Below are 15,630 nucleotides of genomic sequence, written 5' to 3' on the forward strand. Positions count from 1 at the left end.
CCACCAGGCCTGGTGAGGTAGACTGCCATCAGGCTGTTTCACCATGGAGTATGGGTGCCCAGAGAGGGAGCGACTGAGCCTGAGGTCACAGAGCCCAAAGGCACAAGGTCAGCTCACAGCTCCAGGACTGGCTGGGAAAGTCTTCACCAGAACTGACATTTTATCTAGGCCCCCCCCTCTTTTTTCAACATAGGAAGTGTGACATTTTGGGGGTCATTCTAGGAAGCCAGCTCTGTGCCTAGCCCAGAGCAGTATCCCCCGACCCCCGATCCCGGAGCGGTGGTGGGGTGGTGGGAATAGGTGCTCTTTAGACCTGATTGATCAGATCGCTTTAGATAATTCTTTCACACTGCTTAGGAGAGGAAAACCTCCCTGAAAGGAAATTGCAGGCAGCCCCAGCCCCTCCTCCCTGGAAACAGGGCAGTTGTCTTTGGCCTGGACTAGGAGGAGATTCCTCCAGTGCCCTCTCAGCCTGGTAGATTGCCTGCAGGAGAGGGAAGCAGTATAAAGTCGGGGACTGTCTCAGAAGGAACGGACGGGCCAGGACGACTTAGCTGTGTGCCTGCCCCTTGTGAGAGGCAGATGGGAGGAATCCGGTCACAGCGCTGAAGGAAGGTGCTGTATGCCCCCATGGGAAGATGGTTGCCTGAGCATGCAGTCAACATGCAGGAGGAATGAGAAACACCTCTCTGACCCCTTTTTCTCAGGGGAACGGCTCTGTCTCAGAAAGGCTCTGGCCTTCAAGGAGCCCGAAGGGGAACAGAGACATACACGCCAGGGCCTGCTGTGTGCACAAAGGCTGAGACTGGGAGTGGGTGCTGTGCACAGCTGTTCAGGGTATGCACGGTTTGCACCGACCATGAAGTAGAGTGTCTCCCTCCCCTCTGGGTTTGTCATGCTGTATGTGGGAACTCTGGAAAGAGGCAGGAGGTCTGGAGGATCCTGAGGAAAAGTAGGCCTGCATCAGCATGGACAGTCAGAGGAGGCTCTGAGCAGAGGGGACAAGCTTGGGCGTCAAGCTGCCAAGGCTGCACGGTGAGGGGATAGGGCATCCAAGGGCCCGTGTTATAGGCAGGCTCCTACATCCAGCTTTTGAGGACGGCCTTCATTTCTCCACAGGGCGCTTGTACTACCGGCGCTATTATTTACTTAATATTTATTTTCAAAGCATCTTTCCCATTTTACTTAAATAAATTCAGCTTAAAAGGAGACTTTTATTACTGCCATAAATGGAAAATCAGCATCGCTTGCCATCGATAGCGGGGAAACTGTAAAAATCAACACAGAAGCAGCCGGCATCCGTAAATCCCAGCCAGCAAGGCTGCTACGAGCTCCTGCCTCTGCCTCCAGTTTGCTCCACTCACTGGGAGGTGGGTGAAGGGAAGAGGAGCCAAGGCGAGCTTTTGGGATAAATCCAGAGTGGTACCACAAATAGGCAGTGTTTTCCATCCACAGGGCTTGAGGCACAGGTCCCACTGAAGTGTGATAACCGTGGCCACTCCCAGTCTCTGGCCTGCTTCCATCTCACTGGTTAGCATCACAATTTACATTTAGACCTCAGAGGCCTGGCTGGGGCTGTGCCACAGACCTGCGCCTTGGCCTGTCACTGCCATCAGGACAGCATCGACACTGTGTCCCCTCCACTTGGTGATACTTGGGGTGCTTGGAACAAGTGAGGCAGAAAACAAGGTAGGAGACCCTCTGGTCTGTTCTTCTCCAAGCAGGGAAGCAGCTGCTCAAGGAGTTGGCTTGTCTCCAGAGGCGCGTGAGCATAGCAGACACAGGAGGGAGCAGAACACGGAATTCATGAATTTGGGATGAAATGGGGATCCTCAAGGCAGGTCTATCTCTGTTGGAGCCAGTTTCCCACCAGCACAGGAAGAATAAATGCCCCAGGGGCTGTCTCCCATCCCTTCTGACCCAAGGCCAAGTTCAGCTCATTGGTCCTGGGCACCTCGGCCCCTGTCGTCGCAGTACTGGCCTCAGTGGGAAGAGGACCTGGAGGGAGAGTAGGGGTCAGGGTGGGGAGCCAGGACTCCCAGGTCAGGTGTGACTATCCCTGAGCTCTGGTTCCTACCTACTTCACTGGCTGAAAGACTTCTTTTGAGGAGGAATGGATTAACAAAGATAAAGAAGCTGTTGGTATATGGGACCTGGTGAGTCCCCAGCACCTACTGATCTCTGGTAGAATCACTCACTGATGAGGTTTAGACCTGAGTATGTTCAACCAGGTGGGGTCTCTGCCCACCCTGGGGTGTGTGTGTGTGTGTGTGTGTGTGTGTGTGTGTGTGTGTGTATGTGTGTAGGTTACCGCAGCCAATACAAATACAAAGAGACCAGATTCGAATACCTAGCTAGGTGCCCAGTGATGCTGTGCCTCAGTTTTTCTGTATCTCTATCTATAAAATGGGAGCAATGACAACAGCTGCCCCCCAAAGGTTGCTGTGAGATATAATACCATCACTAGCTAATGAGGTGTCTGCTTCCACCGGGAGAGTTATTTCCTTCTCCTTCCCCAGTGCTGAGATCAAAGGCTTGTGACGCCATGCCCAGCAACCCTAGCTATGTTCAACTGACCTGAAAGTTACTTAAAATTCACTATCTCCAAAGTGAAGAAGGAAGAGCTGCCAAGAGACCCACAAAATTGTACAACCTTCACATCCGTCTGGTCCCCCCCACAGTCACACCATACCAAAGGAAGCCCTGGGCCAGCAAGTGATCAACTCCTGGCTCCACCTTCCCGCAGCCCTGGCAGCTACACATCTGGACTGGCCTGTGCTAGGCATGCCTGCGTGATAAGATGTGGTCTTCCAGGACCGGCTTCCTTCACTGACCTCAGTAGCTTTGAGGTAGTGGCGGTGTTTCATTGCATTTTGTTCTTTTTGTTTGTTTGTTTGTTTGCTTTTTTCTATTTTTATTTGCTTTACTTTGTAAGAGAGTTGGGGTGGGGCTTGTGCCATGGCCCATGTGTGGTCAGAAGGCAACTTTTGGGAGTTGGTTCCTTCTGTCCACCACGTGGGTCTCAAGGGTTGAGATCAGATGGTCAGGCCTGGCACCTTTACCCACTAAACCATCTCATTGGCCCTCATGACTTCTCACCAGTCTGTTGTTCTTTCTTCCTTCCTTCCTCCTTCCCAAGAGAGGGTTTCAGGTGACCCAGGCTGACCTTCAACTTGCTATGAAGACAAGGATGATGACCTTGAACTTTTGACCCTCCTACCTCTGCCTCCCAAGTGCTGAGATTGGTTGCAGATGTGAGCCACCATGCTCGGTTCTATGGTGCTGGGAATAAAACCTGGGCCTTTCTCTGTGCTAGGGAAGCACTCTAGCAACCCGGCTATGTCCCCACTTACAGGTGTTTCTTTTTTTTAACCTATTTATTTTTATTTTATGTACTTTGGTGTTTTTCTATGAGTGTCAGGTCCCCTGGAACTGGAGTTACAGACAGTTGTAAGCTGCCATATGGGTGCTGGAAATTGAACCTGGGGCCTCTGGAAGAGCAGTCAGTGCTCTTAACTGCTGAGCCAGCTCTCCAGCCCTACAAGTGTTTCTTGTTTGTTTATTTGCTTGCTTGAAATAGGTTCTCACTTTGTAGCCCTGGCTGGTCTGGAACTTTCTCTGTAGACTAGGATGGACTTGAATCCACAAAATTATACCTGCCTCGGTTTCCCAGGTGCAGGGACTAAAGGCGTGTGCCTCCACACCCAGCTTACATGTATTTCTTTAATGCAGTAAGAATTCTCACTACAGCCAGAATAGTCCTTCTCACTCTCCTCTCCTTACACTGGGGAAACTGAGGCAAGAAGGAAGAGACCTGCTCGTGTTTCCTGCCAGGCCACTCAGACACTATGCATTCATCCACAGTTCTGTGACCCAGCAGCTGAGGCAGAGTGCTTCCCGAGGCCACCATCACACATCGAGGGAGACGAGGGAGACGGCAGTAGAATTACAAATCTAGAGAGATTTAAGGAGAGCAAAAATATTCTGGCACTTGCAGGATTGTGGGAGTTGATCAGGCTTCCCCAGTGGAATTCCTGCCTCCTCCTCCCACTCAGGCCACAGGGAGGGAGAGGAAGGCAGGTGTGGGAGGCCCAGGGAGGAATGGCTGGGCCAGCAGGAGGAGGCAAGCAGGCCAGAGGGGCTGGGGGTTACAGACATTGTTTCTCTCCCCTGTCCTGCAGAGCCACTGGGGGCCCTTGCCCTGATGGCTAGCGGGCTCACTGGTGTGAAAGAGGCCCAAGATCTAGGCCCCCACAGTATGACTCCAAAGCCCAGGCATACACCGACCTGTTGCCAAACAGGGAGAGAGGGCCAAGAACGGGGAGCAAAGATGAAGGCTGTCCTAGGTCATAGGAAAGAGAACCTTCCTTACGCTGAGACTCTTGAATACAATTCCTCATGCTGTGGTGACCATAAAAGTATCTTGTTGTACTTCATAACTGTCATTTTGCCACTGTTATGAATTGTAATGTAAATATCTGATATGCAACTCACTGGGGGTCACGAGCCACAGGTTGAGAACCATTGCCCTGAATGCAACCAAGAGAAGAAAGAAGAGACTTGAGGACACCAGAGGACCCCTGGAGAGTAGGGGGGCAGCAAAAGGGGAAGAGGCAGAGAGGAGGTAGGCAAAAGTGAGCTGCAGAGGCTACACCCAGGATGCTCTTGAGCAAGGCTCTTAGGCAGCTCAGTTGGCAGGAGCAGAGGAAGGACGGCTCTGGCCCGGGGCCACTCCTGTCCCTACCAAGAACCTCGTGTCTGCCTAGTCACGGCCCCTGCTCACTCTGACAACTGCACTTGGGAATCCCAAGGTGGCTTTCAACATGTGCTCTGAAGACAGGCCAGGATTGGAATTCCTACTGCGTTTTCTCACCACAGTCCAGTCCTAGGTTAATCTCTGTGCCTCTATTTCTCCACCTGCAAAATGGGCTTGCGAGGCCCACACTAGATCCAAGGAATACTGACACACTGGTTGTGTCTCCTCTGCTATTCATTCCCCTTTGCAGGGTGGGCTTGCTGTGTCTTTTCCTTAAGAGAGGATTGGCCTAGCCTAGTCTCTAAACCAAGGTCAATTCTAGAACCAAGAATTTTGAGCAGAAGGGGTTCTGCCCCACCCCAGGACCTTTGCACTTACGGTTGTCTCTGCCTGGGCCAGAAGCACAGCACCAGAAAGCAGAGAAGAGAGGGAAGAAGAAGGGGCATTCAGAGTCCCAGGACTGAGCTAGTGGCAAGGGACTCTGCCTGCAGGAGTCTATCTAGGTTCATAAAGGGACCAATGGGTGACTTCAGCCCTGCCCCAGGTCTTCCTTGGGCATCAGCCTGCCCCTCCCTCTCTGGGCATGCAGGCCCAGAGACCATTAGCTTGGCTTTGTTTTGAGTGCTGTTTCCACTACTGAGAGCTCTGGCCGCAGGGCCTCCATTAGGGACCCTTTCCCAGGGCCGATGACAGGCGGCAAACAGCTCCCCAGCGAGCCAGCAGTAATTGCTGCTGTCTCCAAGGCCGGAAATGATTTTTTTAAAGCCTCACAAAGCAAAACAGACACCCGGCTGTATGCTTTCTGCCTTCTTACCCTAGCCAGGAAGCAAGCCTGAAGGTCTGAGCACAGAGCCCACTGGAGACTCCTGGAGGCCAAGAGTTTGCTGAGGAAGCCAGGTTGGGGGGCCCAGTCTGCCTCTCAGAACCTCAGTTTCCTCCCCTACAAGCTAAGCGTGTAGAATGATGTCAAGGGTACCTGTGGCTGGGTGCACAGGAGACCTGGGGGAGAGCCAGGGGAGAAGGACGGGAGTGAGTCAGGCAGGGAAGGACACAGGGACAAATCTGCAAGGGGAGAGGAGCCTGGCACAAGAATAAACTGGGAGAGGACACACACTCCATGCACATATGCATGCGTGCATACACACCGGTTCCCACCCCCAACCCCTGACATGGCCATCCTCCCCAGGTGCTGAACCAGTGCCAGCATCCCACAAGCCCACACGCGGTGAGGCTGGAACTATACTCAATGTTGTCCTGGCAGGGGGCATCTCCTCCAGCCTCCCACACCAGCCGGAGCTCCTGTTCCCTACACCGCACCAGCCCCACCCAGGCCTTCCCCACTCAGAAAACGTCCCGCTGGGGTGTGTGGAGAGATGACTCAGTGTATGCCTTGCAAGCCCAGGGACTTGAGTCTGATCCCTAATGTCATAAAGCTGGGTGCGGTGGTGTGAGTTTGTAATTGCAGTGCTGGGGAGGCAGAGCTAGGTAGATTCTTGGGGCTCACTGATTAGCCTGTCCTAATCAGTAAGTCTCAGGCCAGTGAGAGACCTGGTTCAACAAACAAGCAAGCAACAAAGAAACCCAAAGTGGGCTGCATCTGAGGAGGAACATTTAAGGTGGTTCTCTGGCTTCCTCATGCATGTGCACACATGTGTACAGCCATGCATGCATGCATACATACATACATGCACGTGTGATGCCCTTGGTTAGATTCCCAATGACATGAAGAGAAAAACGCAGCTCACTCCAGGGACCAGAACCCAGGTGCTAACATGCTCTGTAGGCCCTGGCCACTGTTGGCTTTTCCAGACAGGCTCACACAACTTTAAATTTCCTTACTAGAGTGGTGAGGCTGATTCCCTGGGGAACCAGAGATGGAATTTGGGGTCGCCTACAGCCTTTTGGAAGTCCAAGCGAACCAGGTTCACGTTTCAGAGGCAGTAGTGGATTATGATTACAGAGAAAAGAGGAAGCCACGGGTCTGGGCAAGCCGAGGCCCTCCAGGCCTCCACATTTGACCACTTACTCATTCAGTCATTGCTCATTCATTCATTCATTCATTCATCCCCTTACTTGGCAGCTGTGTGGGTGTGTCTGAAATAGGCTACATACGTGTGTGATTCTGAGTTGTCTTTCTATGTCTGTCTGTGTGTGTGTGTGTGTGTGTGTGTATGAGCATGCACGTACATGCATGTACAGACAGAGAGGTGGGGGGAACAGGGACATGAGAGAAGATGGAAACAGCAGTCACAGAGAAAGGGACAAAGAGACTGAGTAGCAGAGATAGGGAGAAAAAGAGACAGAGAAAGATCTGGAGAGACGGAGACCCAGGAAAAAAAGAATAACGGGAAAGTGAGTCCAGGGAGGAAGACCCAGGCAGATGGCAGGCACAGCACCTGGCCAGAGGCACTGCTGACCCCAGGCTGGTAGTTCCCCAGGGCCCCTTTCAGCTCCTGAGCTGACCGCCCAAGGCTACCATGAAGGGCAGTGGAGGCTGACCCTGAAGCAAAGGCCACAGAACAGAGGATCCCAGCCCAGTCCCTCTCCACTCCCTCCTAACCTGCCCACCCTCCAACTACAGCCACTCAAATATACTGCAGGGACGCATTTAAGCAAAATCGTCATTCCCTGGGCTGGGATCCCTAGGTGGAGACACACAAGCAGCACACATGTTCACAGGGCCCCAGCATTCTCCCTGACAACGCCTGACTGAGACCGCAGAGTGCCTTATGGGTTCTTTCAGGCAGAACGCAGCACCCTCGGTATCCTGGCAGTCCCTCCCCCATGACAGCCTCGCAAGCCAGGGCAGCGAGCCAGGGCACTGTCAGGTTCAGGACCAGGGCTGCCTACACACTCAGGCAGCCAAGCAGAAGCGGAAAACGCAGGAGCTCGGCTCTGTATTCCTCACCCAGGCTGAGCCTGTGTGCCCTGCCACATCTGTGTATCTCCAGGTAAGTTGTCTGACCCCCTTTCGGCAGCCTGGGCTGAGAAATGGGGGTGTCCTTGATTCTGTGGTGATGACCACGTGGTGAGAAGAGAGTGGAGAAGTGGGGGGGGGGGAGAGACTGGATGATCAAACCTCAGACTTCAAGACCTTGAAGACAGGTACCACGGGCTGTGAGGGACCTCAGCACCCAGCTCCACCCACATCGGCTGCTCCGGGCAAAGCAAGGCTCCTGAGGGATTTCAGAAGCCTAGCGTTTAGGAGCAAACTCAGTATTGTTCGGTTGGGGAAACTGGGAGCAAAAGAAAGGCAGGCAAGCCACCTAGCAAGAGAAAGGGGAGCCGGGCAAAGCCGCTGGTATCTGCCTGCCCCCTCCCTCTCTAGCATTTTTGCTGAGACGGAGTAATGGAGTCAGAGACTCCACCCCAAGAAGTGAGCTGGGCAGGTCCACCTACTGTGTTCCCTAGACGTTGGGGAAGAACCATGCCTACTGTGGAGCCTAGGTGGGGGAGCATTCTCCCTGCTGGGAGCTCTCTCTCCCCTCCAACCCATCCCTAGTCAGCCTGTGGCTACTATGCAATGTGTCAGACCTTTATAAACACCTGCTGTGTCCTGGCTCATCCACCCTCCACGAACTCAGCGTTGGAACTTTTGGGAAATAAAGTAGAAGCCCTCCTTGACATCTCCAGCTAAGACGTGGCTGGATCCTGCTTGTACACCTTGTGTGATGGGGAGCTCACTCTAGATACTGTCATTGCCCAGGGTGAGCACCCTTCTCTGAGCCGAATGGCACACCCTAATCCCATGCTCCCGAATAGTCTCATAAATTATACTCAAGTATTCTTTATGGGCACAGTTTCTGTCCCTTTCACAAGCCTGCGAACTGCCCATGGTAGGAATCTTATCTGCCCACTTCACTGATAGTTTCTAGTAGCTAAATGGCCTGGCATAAAGCAGATGCTCAATTGATATCTGTCAAGTAAATGAATGCACAATTCCTAACAGTTGGCAACATACCCCACCAAGGTATAGCCCTGGCAGGCCCCCAAAGCTGCCCATTCCTATTCTGGATGCCTACTGCCAGGCCTGGGTACCACCTGTACTATGATGTTCTTAATGGCTTCCTATAAACAAACCCACTATTTTTAATACCCTGTTAGTCCCATCCTAAGCAATCATATCTGTGAAATCACAGTTTTGATGTGCTGGCTATATTTTCCAGCCCACATTAAAATAAATGCATAACTATTAAAATGTAAGAGGTTTGTCTGGGCTCTGCCTAAGACCATCTCTCAGGGAAGGCACAGTTTGGCTGAGGCCGTAGGGAAGCTTTGGGAGGGGTTGAAACTGGAGTTAGGGGTGAGGTAGAATGGAGCTCAGACCCCAGAGATCCCACTGGTGACTTCCAGGAGGATGAGGGGCTACTCAGCTGTGGGAGGGGCCTGGAGGAAGAGGTGCAGGTCCAGCCTCCCACATTCCTTCTCCGGGATACTGGGCACCACAGGGAGCCAGTGTGTGGGTACTGATCCTAGATCACAGATGGCCACTGGGTGGATTGATTCTCTGGTTTAACTGCACATTTTTCTGATGTGCCACAAGATCAGGGAGGAAGCCCAGTTGCACCCTTTCTCCCACCTGGCAAATACATTCCACTGCCACCCAGGGACTGGGTTCAGGCTATCCACTGCAAGGTGAAGTCCGTTATCCACCTCACCCTGTCCTTGCTGTGGCCAGTAGCCTTGAGGAGATACCAGCTACATGAGGCTTTCATTGCAACCATGGATTCCCTGTGATATTCAAGGTATTTCAGTGTTTCTAAAATATATTAATGTGGATGAAACAAGTGTGAGAATTGGAAACCCAGACCATCCATTATTCCCTGGACCTCCCTGCACTGGCTGGAAGTGTCCTTCCCACAGCCCTGCCAACTGTCAGTGTGATCCTAAAATCTCAGAGAGTGGCCGAGCACCTAGAAGTGGGCTTGAGTCGGGTTGCCTGTCCTCCCATCTTCCTCTCCTTCCTTCCTTGCGTTTTTTAAAAATGATGTTTTGGTTGCTTTTTTTTTTCAGGTTGCCTTGCTGTGTAGTCCTGCAGCCCACAAGGAAACACCCATCACCCTTGCTGTCCTAGTAGCAAGGGACAGAGTCCAAGAGGCCACCTGTAGCTCCCATTTGGTAAAAGGGCCCCGGAGTCTGCTGAGGGCAAGGTGTCTAAAGCAACTGGTGTGAAGGTCTTGAGGAAAACCATTTCTGAGGGCCAGGTTCCCACAGGAGGCCGGGAGGCCCTGAGCCAGGCTGAGTATTTATGAGAGTAATTGATGGTATAATCACCAGTGCGGGAGACAAAGGAGAACACACATTTCTAACATCATAACCTTCAGGAGACAAGACTCAATTTTCTCCAGTCGTCCAGCCACCAAACCAGCCGGCTTATGGATGGCGAGATACCGACAGTCAGCGAAGGAACCCAGGGAGGCCACAGACCATTTTTTCAGAGCGCGAGCTGCATGTCAAATGGTCCGGAGCCCCTCCTCCAGGGCGCCCCACTGCTTCTTCCCGGCAATGCAGAACACCTCAGACCAGCAATCATTCACTGGACTCAGCGCCAAGCCAAGCTGGGGGCTTTGTCTGTACTTGGGGGCATTAATAATTGACGGTTCCGGGCTGGGTTGGGGGCGGCATCTTCAATGGGCTTCTGAGGCTTCACTGTTTAGATCATGCCTCTTTAGGAAGCCAACACAAGCCTGAGCACTTGGTGATTACCACTCTACAGCCCCCAGCAGGTAGGGGTGACTACAGCAGGGCTTCCTGTCTCAAGATGCCAAGAATTGTCTAGGAGCTCATTAAAATGCAGATGTGGGGGAGCAAGGACTGAGGTATAGGTCAGTGGGAGAGCTCTTGCCAAGCTGGTACAAGGCCCTGGACTTGATCCCCAGCACAATCAAAAGAAGGGAGCATGAGGTGGCTCCGCAGGTAAAGGCGCTTGCCACCAAATATTACAACCTGAGTTCAAACCCAAGAACTCTTATATGGTGGAGCTAGGGAACCAGCTTCTGCATGTTTCCTCTGACCTCCACAGGCACACTCCAAGAAAATAAACAAATGGAAAGAAGAGGAAGGAAGGAAAGAAGGAAGGAAGGAAGGAAGGAAGGAAAGGAGGAAGGAAGGAAGGAAGGAAGGAAGGAAGGAAGGAAGGAAGGATGGGTTAATGGTCTGGGGGCATATACATCATCACAAACACCCTGGTATGCTCGGACTAGGGCCTGTAAATGTCTTCACAAAGCTCCCGCCTTCCTGTCCCAACCCAGAAAAAGCAAAGGAAGCTCCGATGTAGACTCCAGCAAGATCTGCCTGCCTCCTTCTCGAGCTTCTGGTCCCTCCTGGTGAAATTTACTGCTTTCCCAGTTCCCTGAGAAACTAGGGGCCCACAGTGGAGCTGGGGCCACACAGAGAAGGAAGTTTATTACAGGACTGGGCTGAGCCTGTCCAAAGGCTACCCTCAGGATGACAAGTCCAGAGGCACCCGCACACCTACATTCTGAATCCGGCCCTCCAGCCTCTGTGCAGGCTCCGTCCGTGACCTTGGGTAAGTGGTCGGCTCTCTCTGAACTCAGTTTCCTTGAGTATCTGATGCTCACACAAATGACACCAGCCTGCCTGAGTGCACAGTGGCAAGAGGTCTGGGGCACCTAGAACACACAGTCAGCATTCTACACACTGTAGCTGCCTTTCTTCCCACCCCTGCTGAGGGCATGGCAAGGAGCTGGCCCTTTCTTATGAGGCAAGGCAAGGCAGCTGCTATTACCATGTAGGAAGCTTGAGTGTCCGCACTCAGTCTCCGAGGGTTGGAATTCGGGGTGCCTTCTTAGAGCCAGGCCCCACCCATTCTGTGAGCCTTTGTAAAGCTTGCTTTGAAGGGGGTTGAATGGATGTGGGAGGGAGCTGAGGAATAAACAGACATCCTTGCTGACCTGGTCACAGGCACTCTCTGTGACAACCCTGGGGACAGACAGGTGTAAGGTGATACCTGGTGGCTGGGTAGGGCTCAGATGGAGCTGGAGCCATGCGCTGTCACTAAACTAAGCAGTTGGAGCTCAGGGTTCATCCCCAGGAATCTTCTACCCCCAACCCTTTAGGCCATACCCAGAGACACCATCCTGACCTGGCCATATTCCCTGAATCAGCTGAGGACACGCGGAGCCCAGGAATAATGAAACGATCAGGCTCCAATCTGCTAAACAGCAATTTCGGGCTTTTTCAGCACACACAGCTTTTATCAAATTGGTATTCTCCTCCTGAACACAAATGGCTTATTAGACATGACCCACTTATTCGCCGCGTCTCACTATCATTAATAACTGTTTCTTTTTGTGATTAAGTGAGTGGCTCCAGACCCTTCCTGTGGTGACAGGGTGCTGGGCCCGGCGGAGGGGCAGCTGTGGGGCTCCTTAGCAGTCACTACTTGGTGACTTTGAACCTGGCAATGTCAAGAGGCATCCTGGGCCCTGCAGAGCAGCTGGGCTATTTCTTGAGGGACAGAGAAGGAGTCCCAATGGGTAACTGATTTACCCAGAGACACAGTCAGGAGGGGATCATCTTCCCAGCATCAGGTCCCATCCTTTTTTGCATCCAGTATCTCCCCTGGGCCTTCAAGGATTGGTCCAGAGTGGAAATTGGAAGACTGCCCTGGAGCTGTGACCCACCCTCAACTCAGCCTGGCACCAGGGGGCAGGAGGAGACTGTTACACAAAGGGAAGAGCCAGTTTGCTCAAGAAGGACCCACATCCTGGGAGGCTGGTGCCCCAAAGACAGAATGACTGTAAGCCACAGAGTTCCATGTTTATACCTCAAGGGATCTCAAACTCAGAAAGGGAAGCTCTTCCTAGAGAAGCCTCCTGGTGTAAGTTTTTACAGTGCCAAGGAACTGAACTGGGCAAGCAGGCGGAGAGGGGAGAGCAAGGAGGAATTCCCAGTTCTCCCTGAATGAGAAGGAAGGTGACAGGGAGATGAATGTCCCGGACAAAGTGCCGCTTCGCCTGACAGACCCTGGAGCCAGCCTTGGCTCAGCCACTCTCTCACTGTGTGACCTTGGGCAACTCCCGTCACCTCTCTGAGCCTTGATTTCCCATCTGTAAGTAGAGCGTCAAAATTGTCCTCTCCCTATTTACTGCCTGTGCAGCCAGGTCAGCAGAAACCACGCCGGACACAAAGGTATGCAAACGATGCACTGAGAGAGGTGTGGGTACAGGGAGCCCCCACTTCCCTAGAAGCAGGGATTCTGAGCAGGGCTTTGAAACCCCCTCCCCCAGGAGCGACTTCGTTCCTACAGCACACCTGTAAAGGGTCTTCCCCTGGTATCTAGGCCCCTGCACACACCCCTCACTCCTTCCCACTAGAATAAATCATACAGTCCTCAGCCCTTTGTTCAAACCTCCTCCGGTCTGGGCACACAGAGCACAGCATGGTTGCCACAGCCTCTGCTGGGGAAGAGAGCGGGGTCAGCTCCGCTTTCATTCATTCCTGCCCCATAACACAGCATGGCTCAGAGGCAGGGAGCCTCCACAGCTGTGTGTATCTCACACCACCCAACTCTGCTGCCAACTTGGGCTCCTGTGGGGAGGGAAGGCGCTTCCTCCGACACTTAGGCAGGTAGGACGGGGAACACTTGCTTGCTCCCTGATCCCACAATGCTGGAGTTGAGGTTCAACATTTCAGTCCTCTGGGGCAAGGGTGAGGTGGGGGTGCCCTGAGGAAGGATGCAGGGGTTTCCTGCTCACCCCAGAGACAAACAAAGCGCCCTACATTTCTCTTCGCCCCTTGCCTCTGGCTGGAAGGAGTGACCTCAACTACTCCAGTGTATCCCAGCTCTCCACCCCTGCCCCTTCATCTCCACATCGCCCTTATTCCTGGGATGCCACCCACATGGCAAAGGAGACTGCCTCCCTTGCTAGCAGGTCTCAAGCAACAGCATCTGGCGTCCCTCAGGACCATTTCAAGCGGTGGAAGGGATGGATCCAGATGAAGCGGACGGGAACAGCTTCAGCGTCAAACCCACAAAGGAGAAAGGCATCTGGGCAGAGAGGAGTGGGTGGGCAAAGTGTGTGCACAAGTGTGCGTGCATGTGTATCCTTGTCTGCAGGCAGACAGGCAAGAGTTGTGGCGAAGCAAAGCGTGGATGCCTGGGTGCCAGCTGGCAGGGTGAACCAGCAGCCAGTGTCTGATGTGTGTGCATAGTGGGCACAAGTGTATTTACTGGTGAGGAGAGGCTCGGAGGGGTGTGCGGAGTTGTGAATGTGGGATGCAGTGAGCGTGATTGAGTGTGTCCACGGCTGGAGACATCTGTGTGGTCGCGGAGGTGTGTGTATCCGCGTGAGCGTGTGCGCGCGTTGAGGGGGTTCTTCAAGAGCTAGAGAGAGAGTGGGGATGTGCTCAGGGCCCCTCCTCGCAGTGCTGGCCAGGATGGGGACCAGGGTGGGTTCCTAGTCCCAGCAGGGGGCGCCTGGGAACTCTGGGCCGCGGCCTCTGTGGGCGCGGGTTCGAACCCCGCAACCGCCAAGTTGGAGCGTCTGCGGCCGGGGTGGGGTTCGGTGGGGAAGTCTGTGGAGGCAGCACGCGAACTCACCGTGTCCGGAGACGTGGTTGTCCCAAGGTGCATGGCCCGCGGGCCGCGTGGCGCCGCCGAGTTGCAGGAAAAGTGCCAGATAGTGGAGGGCGCCCAGCGCCGCGGCCAGCGGGGCCCCCATGCTGCGCGCTCCGGCCGGGGGGCGCCGCCGCCTCACATCGGGGCTCCGCAGCCTGCAGAGCCCGCGCCCGCCGTGTCCTACCCGGCGCCGCCGCCGCCCTCTCCCGCTGGTCCCGGCCCGGCCCCGGCTGCAGGCAGCGAGCGCACGCCCAGCCCGCCGCCTCCGACTGCGGGACTCTTCGCTTGCGCGGAAGGCCACTCCGTGCCGCCGCGCACCCGCCCTCCCCCTCGCTCCCCGCCCTGAGCCGGCGGCGGCGGAGGGATCCGCAGCTTGATTTATCATCAAAGTTTTGCCCAGGCTGGGATTTTTAAAGCGGTACTCGCAACTGGCCTCCCGCGCGGGAGCGGGGGTGGGGCGGGCCTGGGCGCGGGAGGCCACCTGGGGGCCCGACCCCCTGCAGGACGGACCCCTAGGGTGTTGGGAGCAAAAATCTAATGGCCGGGAATAAGAGGCAAAGCCTTCCACTTGCAGCCAGACCCGCGCGCTAGAGGGACCGCTCAACTTTGCCAGCTGGGCGGTGCCGGGGCCACCAGGCGGGGTACAGGCCAGGTGGGCAAGGGCGGAGGGGGGACCGGGGCCGAGACATGAGTGACTTGGTTAACGCTCTGGCAGCCTCAGGATCCCCGCGTGATCACGCGTAGTCCCTACTCTCTGCACCTCAAGGTCTTCGTCTGAGAAATGGGGACAGACGCCACCTTCAGAAGCAATAGTGAGGATCTTTGGAGTTGAGTGTGTAAAGTGGGAAGCATCGCGGCCCCTACACGTCCCCTCTGTGATTATTGTTGTGGTTCCCCGCTCTGGGACTCAGTTTTCAGCGTGTCCACGACAGGAGAGAGGCTAACCAGTTAGTGGGGCTCCTAACTTAAAGGTGTTGGGGCTCTACACAGTGAACTGGATCGCCCCCTTCTGGACCGTAAGACTCTCCCTAGACGGAAGAGTCTAGATGGAGGTGTGTGTGTGTGTGTGTGTGTGTAAAACATGAAGCTTCTTCCATTCCTAAATGCAGCAGTCCGATTCCGATTCCTTCCCCGACCTCTTTTATCGGGCTGTTGGGACTGGAAAGTAGGGTTTTGGCTCGTTTTAAAAGAGAAACTCCTTCCATTAGACTGCTTTCTCCGAGGTCCTGTGAAGATCTGGCGCAAGACCTCAGACCCCAGGAAGAGTCCGTCCTGCCCTCATTCCTCCTTC

At 54.1% G+C, this 15,630-nt stretch overlaps 1 protein-coding gene across 1 annotated transcript in view; it reads right to left on the reverse strand.

The window, feature by feature from the left end:
- Vstm2l (V-set and transmembrane domain containing 2 like) overlaps positions 1–14,649 on the reverse strand; it is a 30,165-nt gene extending 15,516 nt beyond the window's left edge. Inside the window, exon 1 of the mRNA XM_041670586.1 lies at positions 14,322–14,649. Within this exon, the coding sequence (XP_041526520.1) occupies positions 14,322–14,442 (121 nt within the window). The 5' untranslated portion in view covers positions 14,443–14,649. The remainder of the gene's footprint in view (positions 1–14,321) is intronic.
- Positions 14,650–15,630: the final 981 nt, after the last annotated feature.

The sequence above is a fragment of the Microtus oregoni genome, unplaced genomic scaffold (genome assembly GCF_018167655.1).
Source record: "Microtus oregoni isolate MIOR12 unplaced genomic scaffold, Mior012 000020F_ref0000438, whole genome shotgun sequence".
Taxonomy (NCBI): Eukaryota; Metazoa; Chordata; class Mammalia; order Rodentia; family Cricetidae; genus Microtus; species Microtus oregoni.